Source organism: Salarias fasciatus, chromosome 13 (genome assembly GCF_902148845.1).
Source record: "Salarias fasciatus chromosome 13, fSalaFa1.1, whole genome shotgun sequence".
NCBI classification, from domain to species: domain Eukaryota; kingdom Metazoa; phylum Chordata; class Actinopteri; order Blenniiformes; family Blenniidae; genus Salarias; species Salarias fasciatus.
In genome coordinates this window covers 20,885,989-20,904,761 of record NC_043757.1, presented here as the reverse complement: position 1 = coordinate 20,904,761, position 18,773 = coordinate 20,885,989, and the positions used below count along the sequence as shown (strand labels likewise).

At 45.8% G+C, this 18,773-nt stretch overlaps 1 protein-coding gene across 3 annotated transcripts; it reads left to right on the top strand.

Annotated features, from left to right (window-relative positions):
- The first annotated feature begins 451 nt into the window (after positions 1-451).
- On the top strand, positions 452-18,179 carry zranb1b (zinc finger, RAN-binding domain containing 1b). Of its 3 annotated transcripts, none has more exons than XM_030106499.1 (10): positions 452-760; positions 2,450-3,522; positions 9,505-9,692; positions 11,160-11,313; positions 12,165-12,236; positions 13,631-13,829; positions 14,212-14,332; positions 14,823-14,952; positions 15,988-16,217; positions 16,298-18,179. In XM_030106499.1, exons 2-10 carry the CDS (start codon positions 2,544-2,546, stop codon positions 16,514-16,516), a joined length of 2,292 nt encoding a protein of 763 aa, XP_029962359.1. In that variant the 5' UTR covers positions 452-760; positions 2,450-2,543; the 3' UTR covers positions 16,517-18,179. The 3 variants fall into 3 exon arrangements, with proteins under 3 accessions (XP_029962359.1, XP_029962358.1, XP_029962360.1); XM_030106498.1 differs by having other exon boundaries at positions 453-760; positions 2,442-3,522; XM_030106500.1 differs by lacking the exon at positions 452-760 and adding an exon at positions 782-912.
- Positions 18,180-18,773: the final 594 nt, after the last annotated feature.

Below are 18,773 nucleotides of genomic sequence, written 5' to 3'. Positions count from 1 at the left end.
ACTGCAGATTGCTTGCTGCAGTATTTTTTACGATGACATCATTCCCATCGTCTCTTTTGAGAGGAGACCACGTGGTCGCCTGCCAAGGATGCAACGAGCTGCAATGTACTGGTAGTATAAACACGTATTTTTTTTTTTTTTTGTTTTATTTTTCACAGAAACCCAAGTTCGTCCCGTCGATTTTGGAGAAGGTGATGTGAAAGCGCCCCTCTCTTTTGTCGTTACAGTGACATTTGAGTGTGTTTTGCTCCCCTCTGAGCCTTTTAACAGTTGGAACGAGAGACGTGGAAGCTGATTGGTCCGTGTGAAAGGATACACCGGAGCCAGCCAATCAGCGCGCTTGGCAGATCCAGGTGGTAAATCCTGATCCAGCCTCTGACTGTAACACGGCCCAGAGCTGAGCGCTCTCCCGAGTGGAGTATTTTTCAGCCCTGCCTCGGCTGCTTCCCTTCCCCCGTGCCGCCATTAAAGCCTGGATATAAGCAAAGACGCTAAAAAAAATGCTTTGAGGGAACCAGAAGCGACGTCCGGAGGGGACGGGACCTGGGGGGTGGGGGGAATTCTCGGCTCGGCGGTATGTATGGACCTTCCGCTGCCAAATGAAGCGGCGCCCTAAAAGAAGTCAAAATGCGGCGGGTGTCGTCCGAGTGAGAGGAGCCTGAGGAGTTCGGATTCTCCGACCTGGTGGAGCGGGGGAGCTCCGCTCGTTCTGGCCGCGGCCGTGGGGGGAACCGGGGAGTGTAAACACAGCCAAGCAAAGGTGAGGGGCTTTCGCTGCGACGCCGCCTTCCAGTAGTAGAGTTGGAACGGGCCCTCCCGACACGGTTCCGGGCAAAATATAAAAAAAACAAAAATCAACATAATCCCGTAATGTTGGCAAGGCGTCTGCGAGATGAGCGTATTTCCCGTCAGGTAAGACAGCCGTGAACGTACGAGCCACGGCGAGGAGACACTTTCTCACTCAACTGATTGAAATAAAAACTACTCTCCTTGGTAAATTTCAACAATTTGCTGGTCAGTCGTACACCAGTTGACTGCCTCAGCCGCCGGGGAAAGCCTCCCGTCTTTTGGCTTCGTTTGTCGCCGATTTGTTGAATTTCTCACGGTGTGTTTGGTAAACTTGGAGGCGTGGTGTAAACACAGAACCCCCCTTCCGGCTGCTGGCTAACTGCATTTTATTAGTGTACTCTGGATGATGTGCAGGATGAAACGAGGACACGCGGATCGCTCCGTTTCATATGGAGGTAATAACAGGCTTCGGTGGCGAATTCAATTTCAATGCATCAGTAAGTGTCTTAACCAGTCACGCGCCTCCCTGCCGGGTGTCAGGTTTCCTCCGTCCTTGTCTCTCTTTACCCGGCTCGGTTATAGGGGACATTTGACTGGTGTACATAACACTGAAGTTAGCCTCCCATTCAGGCATTCCTAGAAAAGTTTCTTTTTATCATGAGGCGCATCCTCATATATGGACATGGGCAATAAAAGTACTTATAAAGTGCACATCCGTCTTTATAAAACCAGTTCCTTACTTTTTAAAACCCATTAGTTGTTCTATAAAGTGCAGATTATGTGTTGTACAGTCTCATTCTGCAGCAGCAGGACTTGTCTTGTATGAACATTTAACAGTAATTTCCTCAAAGATTTATGAGGAACATGAAGTGACATTTCTTATGGAAGGAAATAAACACTGAGCTGTCAGATCTTAACTAAATGATTCGAGAAAAAGTTAGATTTATGAATGTATCGTTTCAGGACAGGATTGTTTTTGATGTCATTGCTGTGTGAAAATGAACAATAAAATGTGTCTTTCATTGTTTGTAGCTGTCATAAAGGAAATGAAGATGTCACATAACAAACTATTGTTTGTTTATGTTTAGATGTGTTTTTCTCTTAATTGTTTCCTCGACTTTGAATTTCGAGGCTGACTTCAGCTTTATGTAGGCAGATTTGTGTTTACAGCCAGTGTCAGGTTTTAATTAAGATGTGGATGATCATCGCTCCTCTCCAGGCTGCAGTTTACCCCCACATTTCCCTGTGTGAGTCTTTAAACGCTGTTCACTTTGATTACTGCTGCAAATTATTACCAGATCAAGATGAGGCAGCACTGTAAATTTTGAAATACTTTGACAGTATAGGACCCAGCGGCTAAGTTATACATGTGGTAGTAATATTTTTTTTTGTTCTGGGTGCATTATTGAAGAGATTTACTGCTGTAAACCTGGAAAATTGAGCCGCATATTTTGCCTTTTGGAAAGTATAAACATTTCTTTCATGTGTGTTATTAATCCTTTTACCTCCCAGAAGTGTTTGCCTTTCAGTTTTCGGTTATTTTGGTTTGTCTGTTTTCATCACATAATATATTCAAGCTCGTGTGTTTATTTGGCACAGCATCAAAGCATTTAGCCAAAATCTCTCTCTCTCTTTTTTTTTTTTCTCCTTTGTGCCCCAGTGCATTGCTTGCTGTGTGATCTCCTTGAGAGTGGATCTGCCGAGCTGAGAGTCCCTCTGAACGGCAGGAAGCTTCCCTCAGCGGCGGTGCGACGATGACCGAGCTGGTTGCCAAGTGGGCCTGTGAATACTGCACATACGAGAACTGGCCGTCAGCCATCAAGTGCACCATGTGCCGCGCGCAGAGGCCCAGTGGGGGTGCCATCATTACTGAGGAGCCCTTCAAGAGCAGCCCTGCCCTTGATGCCAGTTTGCATCAGTGGGACCCTGCAGGCCTCAGCAACAGTCCATCTCAGGGGGGATCGAGCTTACTTATTTGTCCAGACTCCAGCGCGCGACCCCGTGTTCGCGTTGCCGATGTACCAGAGACGAGCAGCAAGTGGTCATGCCACATGTGCACCTATCTGAACTGGCCTCGGGCGATCCGTTGCACCCAGTGCCTCTGTCAGAGGCAGCATGCTCAACAACAACAGCAGCAGCAGCATGGGCAGCAACCAACCCACCAGGGACATCACACCCAGCAGCCACGCAGTCCCACGGAGTCTCCCCAGACGTCTGGCTCCGGACCCCGGCCCGCTCCCCCAGCCCCCTCCACGGATCCCTGTGAGGAATACAATGACCGTAACAGACTCAACACTCACACGCAGCACTGGACCTGCACTGCCTGCACTTATGAGAATTGGGCCAAAGCACTCAAGTGTGTGGTGTGTGATCATCCCTGGCCTAATAGTCTGTTAGCTGAGCCTATCGAACTGGCATCCAAACCCGAGAGCCAACAGCCATCCCAACAACTCAATGAACAGGACCGAGACAACAGGAGGGGGGTTGTTGGGCACGTTGGCCAGGGAGTGGGCGGTGTAGGAGGTGGTGTAGGGGGCTGCAGCACCAGTCAGAGGAGGTCGCCTCCAACCTCAAAGCGGGAGTCGGAGGTGAACATGGACTTTCAGAGGATTGAAGTGGCGTCAGGGGCTGGAATTGGGAGCAAAGAGGAGCTGGAGGTGGATTTTAAAAAACTGAAGCAGATTAAGAACAGGATGAGACGGACTGATTGGCTCTTCCTCAATGCATGTGTTGGTAAGTTGAAATAATATTTCACTTCATCGTGTTTGACTTGTTTTCTATATGCGTTTTGTTGAGAGGTTGGCAGACCGAGCCTGTGAAATGGCATTTCCACAAATTGTTTTGACCGATTCACATGGTTTCCCGTGTAGTTTTTTTTTTTTTTTTTTTTGTTAAATGTTGAATTTGCTATGCTATGCTGAATTTCATCCTAAGAAAGTCCTCTGTGCTTGAAGAACAAAAACTTCCCCACTCAAACAGCTAGTGACCAGCCGCCCACACTGCACGCTGGCGAATGCAGAGTGGGAGGGTGGAGGAGCTTTGTTAAGAACAGCAAGTGATAGCTCCTGTCTTTCACCCTCACTTCACTCTCTCACTCCTCCATGGTTGTATAGATCTTGCTCTGCACATCCACTCAACCCTCTCATCCATTTTCCTATCCCCCTCTCTCTCTCTCTCTTTGGCATACACTGACTCTTTTATTACGACGGCAGACTCGTATTTAATACTGACTGAAGTTCTTGGAGTGATTAATGTCTCTGGGCTTTTTCATGCCGCTACACGAAATCGTTAAGTCTGAATGTCAGAGAAATGTCACCACAGTCAGTTAGCTCCTGGTGCTGCACTGGGTCTCTCTCTGCACGCCACATGGTGAATTCCCCAGTGTCTGTGCGGCTTGTCCCCATCAGGCAAAATCTCATCTGGTCAAAATGTTCCGTGTGTGCGGTTGTGTGATTTCTTTCAGTCTCTTAAGTTGTCCCTATCGGATCGGGAATGCACCCTGATATATCACATCTCTCCTGTCCCTTGAAGGAAATTACATTCAAACTGTGTCAGAAATCACTCCCTCAAGAGCATCATGGGGCTACTTCTTTTTTTTTTTTTTTTTTTTTTTTAGTCAAAATCAGACTTGTCCCTGTGACTGAAAGCCAAAGGGTTTTTTTTTCTTAGATTATCAGATCGTTGTGTGCTTTGATCCTGCCATGTTTCAAGCAAGATATTTTTGTCGCTGTCATTTCTGGTTTTACATTTGATTGCATTGACATGAATTAATTGAACTTCAAAATTTTATGTTAACATTTATTGTCAGCTCCTCTATTTTACTTCCTCAATCATTTGGTCCAATCAGAAAATGTGTATTACACTCATTTATTCAGTAACATTATCTTCTTAGACTCTGACTCTTAAGTCTCAAGTGTAACATCAAGAATATTTACAACTGTCTTTAGTTTTAGAATTGCCCACAGAAATGCTGCCTTCCTTTCATAATGACACCACCTACTTATTTGGATAAACTTTGTTTGAATCGTCCCTCTTTGGAGCTGGCTACAGCATTTTCATGCTCAAGAAGGCAAATTAAAACCTTTTGTGACGTTAACCCCACTCGCTTGCTTTGGCACAGGAGAAAACAGTGAACTGCTTGAATGTTTCAGGAGTGAGAGTGCGCAGATAGCTGGGGTTCGTGGAGGACATACGGAACAGGCAAATGCAATTTGCTGAATGTTTCAAGATGACTTCGGTTACTAATGCTCTGGTGCTGTTTGTAAACAGTGGCCTCGGTTCCCATTGGTGCGCCGGATCGTTAGGGGCCAGCTGCATCGAAAATAGCACAACCTATGTAACACAAGCATTTAAAAAGATCCCGAGGCTATAGCAGCTACCTTTACTGACCTCAGATCAACTCACGATGTGGCCTCCACATGTGGGTGTTGTGACATTTGTTTTTCAATCCACTGACAATGCATCGCATTCTTATCCTGATCGCTAGGCTGTGGACAGATTTGCGATTGTCTGCCTTGTCGGAGGAATGGCATTCATGATTTTGCATTTTAGAGAAAACACCGACACTGCAGGTTGTGCAACTGAATTCCAGTAACGGTTTGATTTCAGGTAAAGCCTTCATCCGTCTTAAGCCTCCCAAGCACTCATAAGTACTTAGTTTTTGTGTTTGTGAAAACTTATCGGCTCACCAGTAATTAGAAAGACCTGACACGATGGGAAAACAATGTTTTAAATGCGACAAGTTTGTTTTAAAAAAAATCAGTGGCCACTCTGCATTTTTAACAGTTTTTTTGTCTCAACATTCTGAGGCTTTGCGTGATTGTTTTCGGATAGTGGACTGCAGTAACACACTGTACACAGTCACACACACACACACACACACACACACGCAGTTCAAAGTCTTGAGTGCTTCTACCTTAGGAATGTGAAAGGAAATAGGAGCGTGGTCTCAGTGTGAACACAGGGGGAATGTGCAAACACCAAACCCGTGTCCTACTTTCTGAAGGGTGACACTACAAAGCTGGAGCTGTTTGGAAAGACAATATCTGATTTTATTCAACAACGCATGCCAATAATGTAAATATAGCGGTTTTGTCTACAGTTCTAAGGCTTGCATTTCTACCTTTAAAGTGTGAGTTTGCTCGGAGCTTTATTGCTCTGTCGAGACAATGCACTGTATTTGCTAAAATGTGAGTCAGTCACTTTTTCTAAAAATAGCCCGCTGGAGTTTCTGAAGGCTTCGACAGTGTGCTTTTCCTGCACAGAATAAATAAATTCATGAGCGCAGTCGAGTTCACAGTATCTCTCAACATCTTCACTGCACAAATGAACCAAACCAGAACTCTCACGGAGCTGAATCACACGCTTGTTGCAGCCGATGTGCCGAAAAGGACGAGCAGGAGATATAAGAGAGTAACTGAAGACGACTCGACTCACTGCAGTGTCCTCGTCAGCTGGCAAGCCGCTGAGAAAATGACCAGCCTCCGTGCAGCGCTGTTAAACTGTCGATTGGCGGCGGTGGGCGAGAAAGTCACGGCTCACACCACAACTTGCCTTATTGTTATTCCATAGATATTGTCATGATGCTAAAAGTCGCAGAGCTTTACATTTCAGCGCCACAGCTCCTCAGTCCTCCAGACATGAACCATGACCTTTAGATAGAAAACACAACAGAAAAAGTAATACAGCGTTCACTTCTGTGTCTTAGAATGGTGAAATATGACTGCAGTATTGGCAGCGCACGCGAGTAAAGGACTACGACAGTGTGTCTGCCCCTCTTTCCTCTTTGATGCGTTTTATTTTTTTTCCCTCTCTCTGAGGTTTTCTTGCTGACTGAAGTCAGATGTCAGTATTAATACCAGCAGGGTGCCGGCCTTAATCTGAGGCGGCTCCAGACCTCCTCCCTCTTTCAGGACAGTCGTTTTGATATGTTGTAAGAAAAGGCATGTGTGCAACTGATAGCACAAATAGAGGCTCAGATCCATTTACGTGCTCCGGTACCAAATGTCAGTGAGCAAACCTTCACAGTAACGAGGAACCTCTGTTGAAGTTCAGTTATTTACAGCACCGGTGTGTTTCTTTGGTCGGACTTTCTTACTTCTGAGACTGTCTGAGAAATTACTGTATTGAAAAATGAGCGACTTGACTGTAACAGCCATCTTGGCGACCAGTAATATGTCACATTTAGCCTACAGTGTGTATTTTCCTTTTTCTTGTGAAACGGTGACTTCTCTCAGATGCAAGTTTCAGCAGATTAAGGAAATGAAAACAGAAGAAAAGAGGAAAAATGGCCAAGAACTAAACATGGTTTTGTGCATTGTCAAACCTATGGTGTTATATGATATTGGCAAACAAATAAATGTAGTACAAGTGTCTATATAATATATTTTGAATTATATAAATCTAAATTTGACTGAATGGGGGAAGAGAGTCACTTTTGGTGGAGAACGTCATGTCAGTCTCCTGTTGGACCTTCACAATAGGCAGAAATCTAGCGAGTTTTTATACTTAAGAGTGTTTAACTTCTGTTGCATTTCTTAAATTATGCTCAATGACAAAGTGAAACTCACACTGTTATAAAATACCCCAAATTAGAGTACTGTTTTCGTGAACTACCGCATTTAAATGCTTTAATAATAGCTTGCTTTTACTTACTTTACCTGTGTGACACCTACTTTCAAAGTACATTTCTCAGGCAAAGCATCCAAAATTTACATTTTAACAGTTTGGAAAATAAATCGGCAAATTAATTTATACTTCTTTTAAACAATATTTGTTGTCATACTCGGTGACTTGTGAGTTTCAGTAGCTAAATAGAATTATATGGTGTAAACTGCTCTTAGGTAATTAAAGCTATTAGTTAAAATGCTCATATAGTGTATCTAAAACACTGCTTAAGATGCTACAGTAAAGTGAAATGTGTGGCAGTGTAAGTTGCCATGTCTTGTGATGGTTACCCCTGTAAAACAGAGCAGTGGAATACACACCATCATTATCCATTACAGTAATGTTAGTGTGTGTAATTCTTCGCTTCCAGTCCTGGTAAAGTACAGTGGCCACAATAAGTCAGTCAGAACAAGGGTTTGATGTTTTTTCTGTAATTACGTGATAAACGTGCACATTCCCAAATTTGCCAAAGCACAAACGTCCTTGAAAGGACTTAACCTCGTGGACCACAAAACGCATTCTGGAGCACCGACACACTGATTGAGATGACCGCTTCCCACATTACCGAAAAGTCGTGTTCTGCGTGGAAGAGAATCGCTCGGTGTGATCTGTTCTCCCTCATCAGTCTGCCTTTAAGTGTGCGTCTGTTTTGCGTATTAGCGCCTTTTTGCGCTCGCCACAGGGTCTGTGAGCACAGCGCTGACTGCAGGGCTCCGGGCACACCCACACTAATGGAGTGTTTTGTGGAAAGTGGTTGTGATCCCACTCCATCGCACGGCGTTGCTATTATGCAGTTTCTCTCCTCAGTGCTAGCCTGCTCCACATGGCACAGCCAGGCCTTCCACCCACTCCACGTCTCTCTCTATCGCTCGCTCGCTCACGTACAGATCACGCAGCCCGGCATTGTGTGTGTGTGGTCCTTTGACGAGAGAACAAAAGCTCGGCGGCGTTTAATGCTGTCAAACGTACGAGAGAAAACCACCCGGGCAAGTTGCTGTAAATGCTGGAAACTGAAGGAGTGAATTTGTGCACCACTGAAACTGAAGTATGCTTTGATGTTTGATCAAAATTTCCATAGCCGTGAAGGATAGTTTTTGTTTTAGCCGCCGGCAGTGTGTTCCTAATCTGATACGAGCGGCTGGCATCACGACCGAAACCTGCATGACAGCTTCTTCCACGCTGACCGTACAGACATCCCCGTTTCTGTCGGTCGGCTGTCATCAGGCAGTGCTGCTGCTTTACTTTAAGAGCTGGATTAAAGATACTCAGACTCATTGTGCACACGGCATGCACTGCTTTCTTTGGTCGCCCTTATCAACGCAAAAATGTTATTCTGAGCATTGTGTGGGAGATCTTTTTTTCAGAACACTTAACTCATTTTTATTTCTCTTCAGATGAAACTCTTCTGACGGTTCAATGTAGTTCCATCCTTCTGAAGCGTAAAGCAGTAAAACGTTAAGTTGGGTTCCTGCGCCAGACCTTGGAATAATCTCCTTCTGTCAGCAACAATTCCCCTGTAAGCCTAATAAAGAACAGAAAACACCTGCGTCTGTCTGATCCAACGCATTTTTCAACCATCATGTTGAACTGTGACAGTAAAGATCAGTCAGAAAATCCACACGCAGGACGGACTACAGGATTTCCCCCCCGTTGTCTTTTCCCCTTGACTTCAAAGTTGGTGAAAAGCTGTTAGAGCTGCCAGAGAGATAAAGCGCTTCGGGATCTTTGGTATTTCATATGTTTCGTTTGAGCAATGAACGCCCGCCTCACAAGGTTGTTGGGAAGTTTTTTTTTTTTTAAACGTCTGTGTCCATTCATGTTGTGGGATTTTTTTACAGAGTTCATACATACTTAGGACTGAAATTCCTGTTTATTTAAAATATCTGTCTTGTGCAAATGTGGCTGAAAACATGTGATTTCTCATATTATATAATTCTGTTTACAAGGTGTGTTGAACGATGTGATGAGTCAAAAGTGAATCTTTAAACTGTAATCATCAGCAGCCGTGTTTGACGTGCCTGTTCTCGTTTCTCCGTCTTTGTCTGAAAGGCGTGGTGGAAGGCGACCTGGCAGCCGTGGAGGCCTACAAGTCATCGGGAGGCGACATCGCACGGCAGCTCACGTCAGACGAGGTGCGGCTGCTGAACCGGCCCTCGGCGTTCGACGACGGCTTCACGCTGGTCCACCTGGCCATCCGCTTCCAGAGACAGGACATGCTGGCCGTGCTGCTCACAGAGGTCAGTGAGGGCCCCGGCCTCGACGTGGATTGTGCTTTACACTGAGACCAAACGCTGGCGCTCTCGTGATTATATCCGTCTTATCCGTGCAGCCGATTCCAGAATTTAAGCTTTTTTTTCCTGCACTGTTTTGGTTAGAGTTAGAGCAATGTCATGTTGGACAGAAAACAAATTATAAATCTTCCTGCCAGGAGTGTTTGAAACACTTCTTTTTTTTTCTTTTTTAAGTCTCCTAATCTCATCATCCAGAAGGAATCGCAGGGCTGAAGGGTTTTTATTGAGGAAAGGGATAGCGGAGCTCTTGTACGCCCCGGGTGCAAGGAAGCAGGCAGTAAATTGCATCCATGGCCTCAGATGTGATATCCACTCCTCTATCGGTAATCACGTTAGGTTGTTAGCGTTGTCCGGTCAGCGTTTTGTTAAAGATCAACTCCTCCGTTGCGTCCATTCAACACAAAGGCTCGCTCAGTTTGCTCAGCGTGCATGTGCTGAAGTTGATTGCGGCTCACTTGCCTTCAGCTCTGTGATCCCAGATTATCTGTGTGTACACACACACGCGCACACACACGCACACACACACACACCTCTCCTCACACGCTTACTCTGGAGTCACTGCCCCAGTTTCCTTTCCAAGGGGGTTAGTGAGTAACCACCGGATCAGGTCCCGAAAATGCTTCAAAGCCGCCGACTGTTCCGGCGCTACGCACAGAGATGTTTCTCTCTCTCCTCTCGTCCTTGAGGCAGTTTAGATTTGATTAGTCCGTGTAAAATTAGCTCAGATCACAGGCTTGTCTGAGTCGCCTGCATGAACACAAAAATGAACCGATTTTCATTTTCGAGCTCCAACTGGCTTTAGTTTCCTTTTTGATATCTCCTGAAAACTTTCTTTTACTAATACTTTACGTCAGTTTATCACTTTAGATTACAGGAAACATCTCTTTGGATAAATGAACAATATTGTCCATGCAGAAGTGCACGTATTCCTCTGATGACAAAAGAGATTCTGAAAACTTTTTTCACTTTCCAGAAGTGCGACTGCTGACAAATGCATTTTCCAATACACTAAGTGATTTCTTCGGCTTGCTCTCTTTGTCTTTACACCTTTGATCAGATGTCAGATATTTCCATTTTCTCAGTCACAAGTGACGCCTACCATCCAGCTTGAGATGTTTGGCTCGCTCCCTCAGCCCTCAGTGCTCAGATACAACGAAAGTAGATTTTGCATCAGTTATTGCAGACATGATTTGATTGATCCTTGTGGGGATTGTTTGTCAGCATTTAATCCATCCTGTGCATAACTAACCTTAACCACACATACTAGGAGTGCTTGCTCAGGAACCCACAGTGGCATTTGAACATCGAAATATCCAGTCCCGTCTGACTTCAAGGATCGTGCGCGTCTGTTCAAAACTGTGTGGCCTTATTTGTAGTTTGTACTTCTTTTCCTTTGTGCCCTCCTTTCTGCAGGTGTCCCAGCAGGCGGCGAAGTGTATCCCAGCCATGGTGTGTCCTGAATTAACGGAGCAGATTCGTCGTGAAGTGGCGGCTTCTCTTCACCAGCGCAAGGGAGACTTCACCTGCTACTTCCTCACTGACCTGGTGACCTTCACCCTGCCTGCAGGTCGGCCCCTCAGCGCCAGAAAAAAACAAGACCCGCATGCATAGAAACACACAAACTGATAGCAAACAATTCAACTCCCACCGCCCAAAACTGTCACAGTACATTCTGTACTCTGGGAAATTAAAATTCGTCAACTTGACGAACCCCAGTCTCTCGCTGTTCCTCCGAGCTTCCAAGCACGTCTTCAAATGCAAGATGTGTTTACTTGCTCCAAATGAAGCTGCTTTTTGTTCAGACTCTGAGGGAGCATAATGCTGCGGTTGTGTGTTTCCAGCTGCGAGAACACAGAGGCTACCTCTGGTCACTGCCCCACTATTGTTCTTGCGCAGAGAATATGCCAACCCGCCAACTCCGCATGGCCGTCATTCATAACAAAAAACTATATTTAGTCTTATTGGCGGCGGAGAATGCATTCACCATTACTTCTGCAGAATCCCATTGCGTTAGAGTGGCTGTTATTGTTCGGTCTGTTGCTGGTAGCTAAGCTAAGGCGTTTTAGTCCTGCCTGGTGTCCAGGACAATGCCGACTGGCTGCTGGCCACTATAGAAACACGTTCTGTTCAGTTCCACAAAGTTTCACAAAGCGCTCATTTATTTCAGCTAAAGAATAGGCTGCAGTGCTGACAGGAGCTCAGAACATGCCGCGAAGGCCGCTTTCTGTTATGGAAACAAAAAAACACTTTGGCTCGAGTTTAAATGAGTCAGGGTAGAAAGGAATCGTAGCTGGTGTTTCAGTTGTGTGTCCCTGGTCGGTAAAGCAGATATTATTGTAATAATTGAGCTATTTGTGGTTTAAAGTCAAACCCGCACACACTGCTCTTATTAAAAACACTTTCTTTTTGCTGTTTCAGACATTGAGGACTTGCCTCCGGCCGTTCAGGAGAAGCTGTTTGACGAGGTGCTGGACCGGGACGTACAGAAAGGTGATCTGAACACGCACGCGCACACACTTTGCTCATGCACTGCGACAGCAGCCCCGAAAGTCTGAGAGGAAGCAGAACCAGTGTAGATCTGGCCGCTTGTCAAACAGAGGGAGACCCTCGCAGCCTGCACACTATAACGGGGAGACGGCAGAGCGCCGCCTGTGCTGCATTGCTTGTATTCCCCCTCTCTTGCCAACATTTTCTTTTTTTTTTTTTCCTTTCTGCTTGTCACTCTGCCAGGCGGTCCGTCTTTATCCTGTGCACCAGTTGCATCTGTGCTAATCAGCCTAATTGAGTTTCAGGGATTTCTCTGATCCCCTCTGAATGATCGTACTTCCTTTCAAACAACACACACACATACATGCAAAAACCCCAAGTGTGCACACACGTAAGAGTTGAGGCTTTTCTTATATTTTTCCTTTTATTTATGTTTCCTGTTTATTCATCCCAATGTGACAGTAAAAGTCCACTAAATTAAAGTTTTCATTCCGTTATAGTGTTTGCTTTCGCACCTCCTGAGCTTTATGAACACATAACTAACATGAACTCGGGGAGCCTCCGCCATGAGCTGTGTGTTTAGCATCGACTGCAGCAAATCCTCCATCTGCTTCTTTGTTTTGAAGACATTTTAGGAACTTGGGATCCATAAGCCATCCCTGTTTTAGAAAAGCCTCAGGCCCAGTTCATACTGACGAAAAATAGAGCAAGTGAAGAGGAGAAAGGTTGGCCTGAACCTTGCAGAATACTGTATCTTTGGATTTCAGGTCTGGGATGGTGGAACTCAATGTTTGTGGTCAATTTGTTGCAACTAAAAATCGGGATAATGACTTGCTTCCCTTTCTGATCTGTAAATATACTTAAATCCTTCTGTACAGTTTCCAAAAATCATGAAAGAAGATGAGAAAAAAAAGAAACTGCACAATTATAGATACTCGCATAAATATTCTCATGTTCAATGTTTAATCACAGTGGAGACTGTTTTAGTTGCAGCAGTCTTCTTCAGATTGGAGCTGTACCTCCGAGCTCCTCAAGCTAAAACAGCCAAGAGCCATAAAAGATGTGTTGATTCTCACTGTGCAAGGCATCTCTTTATTAGGCTACTGTACCTCTGACTGTATCTGGTTCTAGCTGTAACCCGACCTCTCAGTCACCTGCTCTCTTGTGTGCACGTGCACATATTTTTATACTCTATCTATTTTTACAAACATCACTCATCATTAACGATCGCACATGGTCCAAACGCCATCACCTGTCATGCATAAGAAAAAAAAACCCCTATATAATCTCCTTATAACCCTCACAAGGCTTCACAGTGTCGTTTCTAGGTATAGATTGTTCGATGTTTATATCGTCAATTAACATGAGGCTCTAAATTTCCTCTCTCGCTTGTTCAGAACTTGAAGAGGAGTCTCCCATCATCAACTGGTCCCTGGAGCTCGGGACCAGGTTGGACAGTCGGCTGTACGCCCTGTGGAACCGCACGGCGGGGGACTGCCTCCTGGACTCCGTGCTGCAGGCCACGTGGGGCATCTACGACAAGGACTCGGTGCTCCGCAAGACCCTCCACGACAGCCTGCACGACTGCTCCCACTGGTGAGGCGTCCGCAGCCGAGCCGGGAACCGCACTGCCGCCGCCGCGCATCTGCATCCAAGCGTTTGTCTCTGAGATTTTTGTTGCGATGTCCCAAAATGTGCTCATCGGAACAAACTTTCCATCAGATTGAAATTTAAGAGTCCAACTTCACGTAATTGCTTCTTTAAGACTGACTCTGCAGCAGCACAACAGCTTGGGATGATTCATGGCTATGCGCAAGAATCGTTGGGTTTCTCAGTGATATAATCGGCAAAATCCACCCGACTGAAACAATACGAGAAGGAATGCGGTCGGTAGCAGTCACATGCCTCTCGAGTTCGAAGAATATCAGAGGCTGAAGATGTTTTTTTTTTTTTTTTTCTTCTTTTTGTGTTTGTGCAGGTTTTACACGCGTTGGAAGGAGTGGGAGTCGTGGTATTCCCAGAGCTTCGGCCTGCACTTCTCGCTCCGAGAGGAGCAGTGGCAGGAAGACTGGGCTTTCATCCTGTCCCTCGCCAGTCAGGTACACCGACACGAAAGAGGGAAAACACACACACACACACACACACACGTGCTCTGGCTGGTGGGGAGGATGACGGGCGCTCCATGTACTTAAAATGTGACGGGCTAATGATGCATGAATTATGCAAGGAGCTTTACTGCTCTTACCAAAGCATACTTAATCTGTAATGCCCTCTGAAAAGTGCATCCTGGCCGTCATCAGCACTTCTCTACCTCTCGCCGCTCCGCATGACCTCAGTGACTAAGTATTCGGGCGGGTTGTTGTTACATGTGGGTGTGAAAGCTCAGTAATTGTGAGATCTTTAAATGTTTTAACACTGAGGAGGACGCCGGTGTGACTTGGCACAGTTTTAAGATTCCGTGCCTCGTAGTCACACCAACTCCTTGTCTTTCCAACTGCTACTTTATTCTCTAGTCTAACAGGGTTTTTGTTTTCTTTTCTTTTTTTTTTTTCTCCTCCCTCCCCTCTGTGTTGTGTTTTCGCTCCACAGCCAGGATCCAGCTTGGAGCAGACCCACATTTTTGTTCTTGCACACATACTTCGCAGGCCCATCATCGTCTACGGAGTGAAGTATTACAAAAGTTTCCGTGGAGAAACACTCGGGTACACCCGTTTTCAAGGTGAGCGACGAACCGAACCGCCGAGCTGATGCCGTTTGGGTCAAACGTTGCTGAATTTGGAGTCATAACTTCATTCCAGTGGGTGATGAAGGAGCGAACTTCCTCTGTGGAACAGCGCCGGCCTCCGTGTGTCTGCATAACTGACATAGCTGGAATACGTTCCCGTCTGATCTGCTGTTTATGACACATTTCTCACTCTGCTGTGCTTCTTTTTTGTTCTCCGTCACTCAAAATAACAAATGACCGAAACAGAAAGAGCGGGGAAAACACGCCACACGCACGCATACATACACGGTCAGAATGTCCAGTCAGCCGCAGAGCCAGGTCCACCTTTACGACTCGCCGTAAAAACCAGTCTGGATTCAATTTGGCCCGCTGAGTGATGGTGTGCAGGGACGATGAAAGTGCTCTGCGAGGGCCGGCCGCTCTCGGTAAAGCCCGTCCGACGGAGCCGAGATTTACTGTTGCCAGGAGCCGATGTTAAAACACGGCGAGGAGGGCGCCTGTAGAGGGACACGGAGGCGGAGCGCTGCCTCCAGGTCCCGCGGCGACCGAGCGAACCCAGTAAAAACACAGTGGTTACTGGGAGAGCGTCTGAACTCTCAATCATGGTGTCAGTTACAAGGAGATTCCACAAGAGCCGCTTTGAGGAAACATGAGGCAACGGTACTGCCGCCAGATGCTTCGGACGCTTCCGAGTATGTTTATTCAAGAAACGCACTTCATTGGCTTGTTATCAGAAACTTTTATTGTCCCTCCGTGAGAGATTTTTTTTCCTGTAGCAGAGCAGCTGCGCTGAGAGATTACAGCACCTCAGAAACAACATAAACAACGGCGTCGGCCATCAGCCGGCGAGCGCGGCTGTAAATCTGTGAAACACCGTGCCATCTTCCAGTCGCCACCCTGAGTTATTAAGGCGTCACGACTGTAAAATTGTCTAAAAATGAGGTTTTTTTTTTTCCTGCCCGATATCTTCGCCTCGCAGCGTGACGGCACAGCGAAGCTCACATTTCCCCCCCCCCCCTCCCTCGACAGGTGTGTACTTGCCCCTTTTGTGGGAGCAGAGTTTCTGCTGGAAGAGCCCCATCGCCCTGGGCTACACGCGGGGCCACTTCTCGGCCCTGGTCGCCATGGAGAACGACGGCTTCGACAATCGCGGCGCGGGCGCCAACCTCAACACGGACGACGACGTGACGGTCACGTTCCTGCCGCTGGTGGACAGCGAGAGGAAGCTGCTCCACATCCACTTCCTGTCGGCGCAGGAGGTGAGCGTTGCTCGTGACGGGTCGAGCGGTTTCCCGCGACGGCGCTCTGACTCCTCCTCCTCCTCCCTCTCCTCCTCCAGATGGGGAACGAGGAGCAGCAGGAGAAGCTGCTGCGGGAGTGGCTGGACTGCTGCGTGACGGAGGGCGGCGTCCTGGTGGCCCTCCAGAAGAGCTCCCGCCGCCGGAACCACCCGCTGGTCACCCAGATGGTGGAGAAGTGGCTGGACGGCTACCGGCAGATCCGGCCCTGCGCCTCGCTGTCCGACGGCGAGGAGGAGGAGGACGACGACGACGAGTGACGGGACTTGAAGCGGAGGGAGGCGGTCTGTGGGGGGCAGGACTCCCCCCTCACGCCCCTCTCTTCCAGCTTTTCCTTTCTTTCTTCTTCTTCTCTTTTTTTTTTTTTCTTTTTTTTTTAACGTTTTTCTTTCCCGACACGGACAAACTGTGAAAGCCTTCAGGAGAGGGCGGGGAAGCTGGGACCCCCGGCCCACCCTCCTCCTCCTCCTCCTCCTCCTCCCCCTCCTCCGGCACTGACAGTGAAAACCCATTTAGCTCTTCACCATCGTGACGCCGACAAACGCCACAGGAGAGAATAAAGGTTTACGAATGCAAACAACCTTTTTGATTTGTTTTGACTTTCAAATGTAAAGGAAGAAGAAGAAGAAGAAGAAAAAAAAGAGGAGAATCTTTACCAGTAGATGTAAATGCATGTGGTTGTTTAAAAAAAAAAACAAAAGAGTATAAGGAAATATACCAGCATTGATTCCAATCAACACTTTATATCCGTTCAGTACGAGCACTGACAGAAGCACACTTCCAAATTGGATCTTTTTGGTGTTTTTTCCAGTCGTAGAAGCGTTTTGCTCATTTAGCCTTTTTTTGTTTTTGAATGGGCAGGGACAAAGCCAATAAATATCAATATCTTTAGAAAACCAGAGACTGTGTAATAATAAATGACTTTAATCCTTATTACTAAGCACTGCACATTTATTAAGACATTTCTATATAAATCCAGTATCATTGCTTGAATTGAGGTCATATATGAAGCTCTTGAAAAGGGAGAGGTTTCCCTTTACGAGTCCAACTACACTCACTGAGGTTTCGGCACACTAATGCTCATCTTCGGTTTACCTTTTTCAGACTGTTTGACCTGAGAAGTTTGCCTGAGTGTGTGTGTGCGTGCGTGCGCGTGTGTGTGTTTTCTGAATTTATTCAGCGTATTTATTGTTTGGAAACTTGTTGGAGCTAATAAGAGCTTTTCTGTATATTTTATTTTCTCCTTTTTTTTGTGTGTGTGTGTGTGTGTTTTATTTTGTTTCCCGGTTTGATTATTCTCTCAATCTCGATGAAGACACGTTGCTGCGAGGGAAGAACCAATCATGACCATCGGTGAAAAGAAAAAGTTTACTTGCGTTCGTTGCGTGCGATTCAGTACCTCATCTGGATGCCTACAACCTGGTGCTTTATTTCTGGGCAGGCGGCGGCCGGAGTGAAACTCGCGCAGCGCCGCACTCTGTGTACTCTCCACTTTCCCCGTCTGTTCCTTTCTGGCGTTTTCGTCGTCCTCGCGGTACACGTCCGTTCGCCTCCTCTGTAAGGCCTGTTTGTTGTCTTTATGTGAACTCATCTTTTTATTTTTTTTTTGATTAAGGTTGTCGTGCGAGATTGCAACCTATAAAAACCAAAGCTGACAGAGGAAAAAGAAAAAAAAAAAACACAGTTGTTTCCGTTTTTTTTGTTTTTTTGCTGTGAATGTTTGCATTTCGTTTCTTCTCGCCATTGCTTACTGTAACCTCTTCTGTGTTTCATTTGAGTCATACACGTTTTGGAGCATCACCTGTATGTTGCTTTGTATTTATGCAATAGTTGCAGTTGTGACTATGATGGTTTGTGGATTTAGGCCTGACTTCACTAAACAAGAGTATAATGCAAAGTGCGGGCGAAATAAATAAAGGAAAACCTTTTTGAATGTCCAACCAAATGATTTCTTGTCTCGTTTAGTCATGTCTCTAGGCCTGAATTTTTAAGAATGCTCAGTTTTGAGAGAACTTTTGAAGCCTTCCTGGATTTGAGCTGGGTGCTCCCTCTAGTGGGGGAAAGATAAACGACACAGCAGCAGGTCAAATGAAGGTCAAGTGTTACAAACAAGTCGGAAATAATTCAGTCAGTTCGATCCATGCAACCTTCAAAACTTTCAGCCAATATTTTCTTCACAGCTCCTTCATGTCGTGAAGGAGCTGTGAAGAAAATATCCATTTTTACATACAAAATGCTAAATAATGGAACAAAATAATTCATCCTGTGTGATTTGATACATAGATAGAAAATGTATAGGCCTATACAGTATTTAGTTGTTCATAAAGGGGAACGTTTTCTTATGTGGAAAAAAAAAAATCAATTCTTGAAATAATACTGAATAGTTTTTTTTTTTTACAAAAATCCAACAACACATTACACTGCACTGAACATAATCTCTTAATTATACATTTGAAGCGAGTGACTGCTCAGTTACTCACTGCAAGGGATTTACTTCCAAAAAATAAATGACATTTT

Coding starts and splice junctions, on each gene's coding strand:
- zranb1b (XM_030106499.1), top strand. CDS start 2,544: ATGACCGAGCTGGTTGCCAAGTGGGCCTGTGAATACTGCACATACGAG. Junction 14,333..14,822: donor TCCTGTCCCTCGCCAGTCAG/GTACACCGACAC, acceptor TTCGCTCCACAG/CCAGGATCCAGCTTGGAGCA. Junction 16,218..16,297: donor ACTTCCTGTCGGCGCAGGAG/GTGAGCGTTGCT, acceptor CTCCTCCTCCAG/ATGGGGAACGAGGAGCAGCA.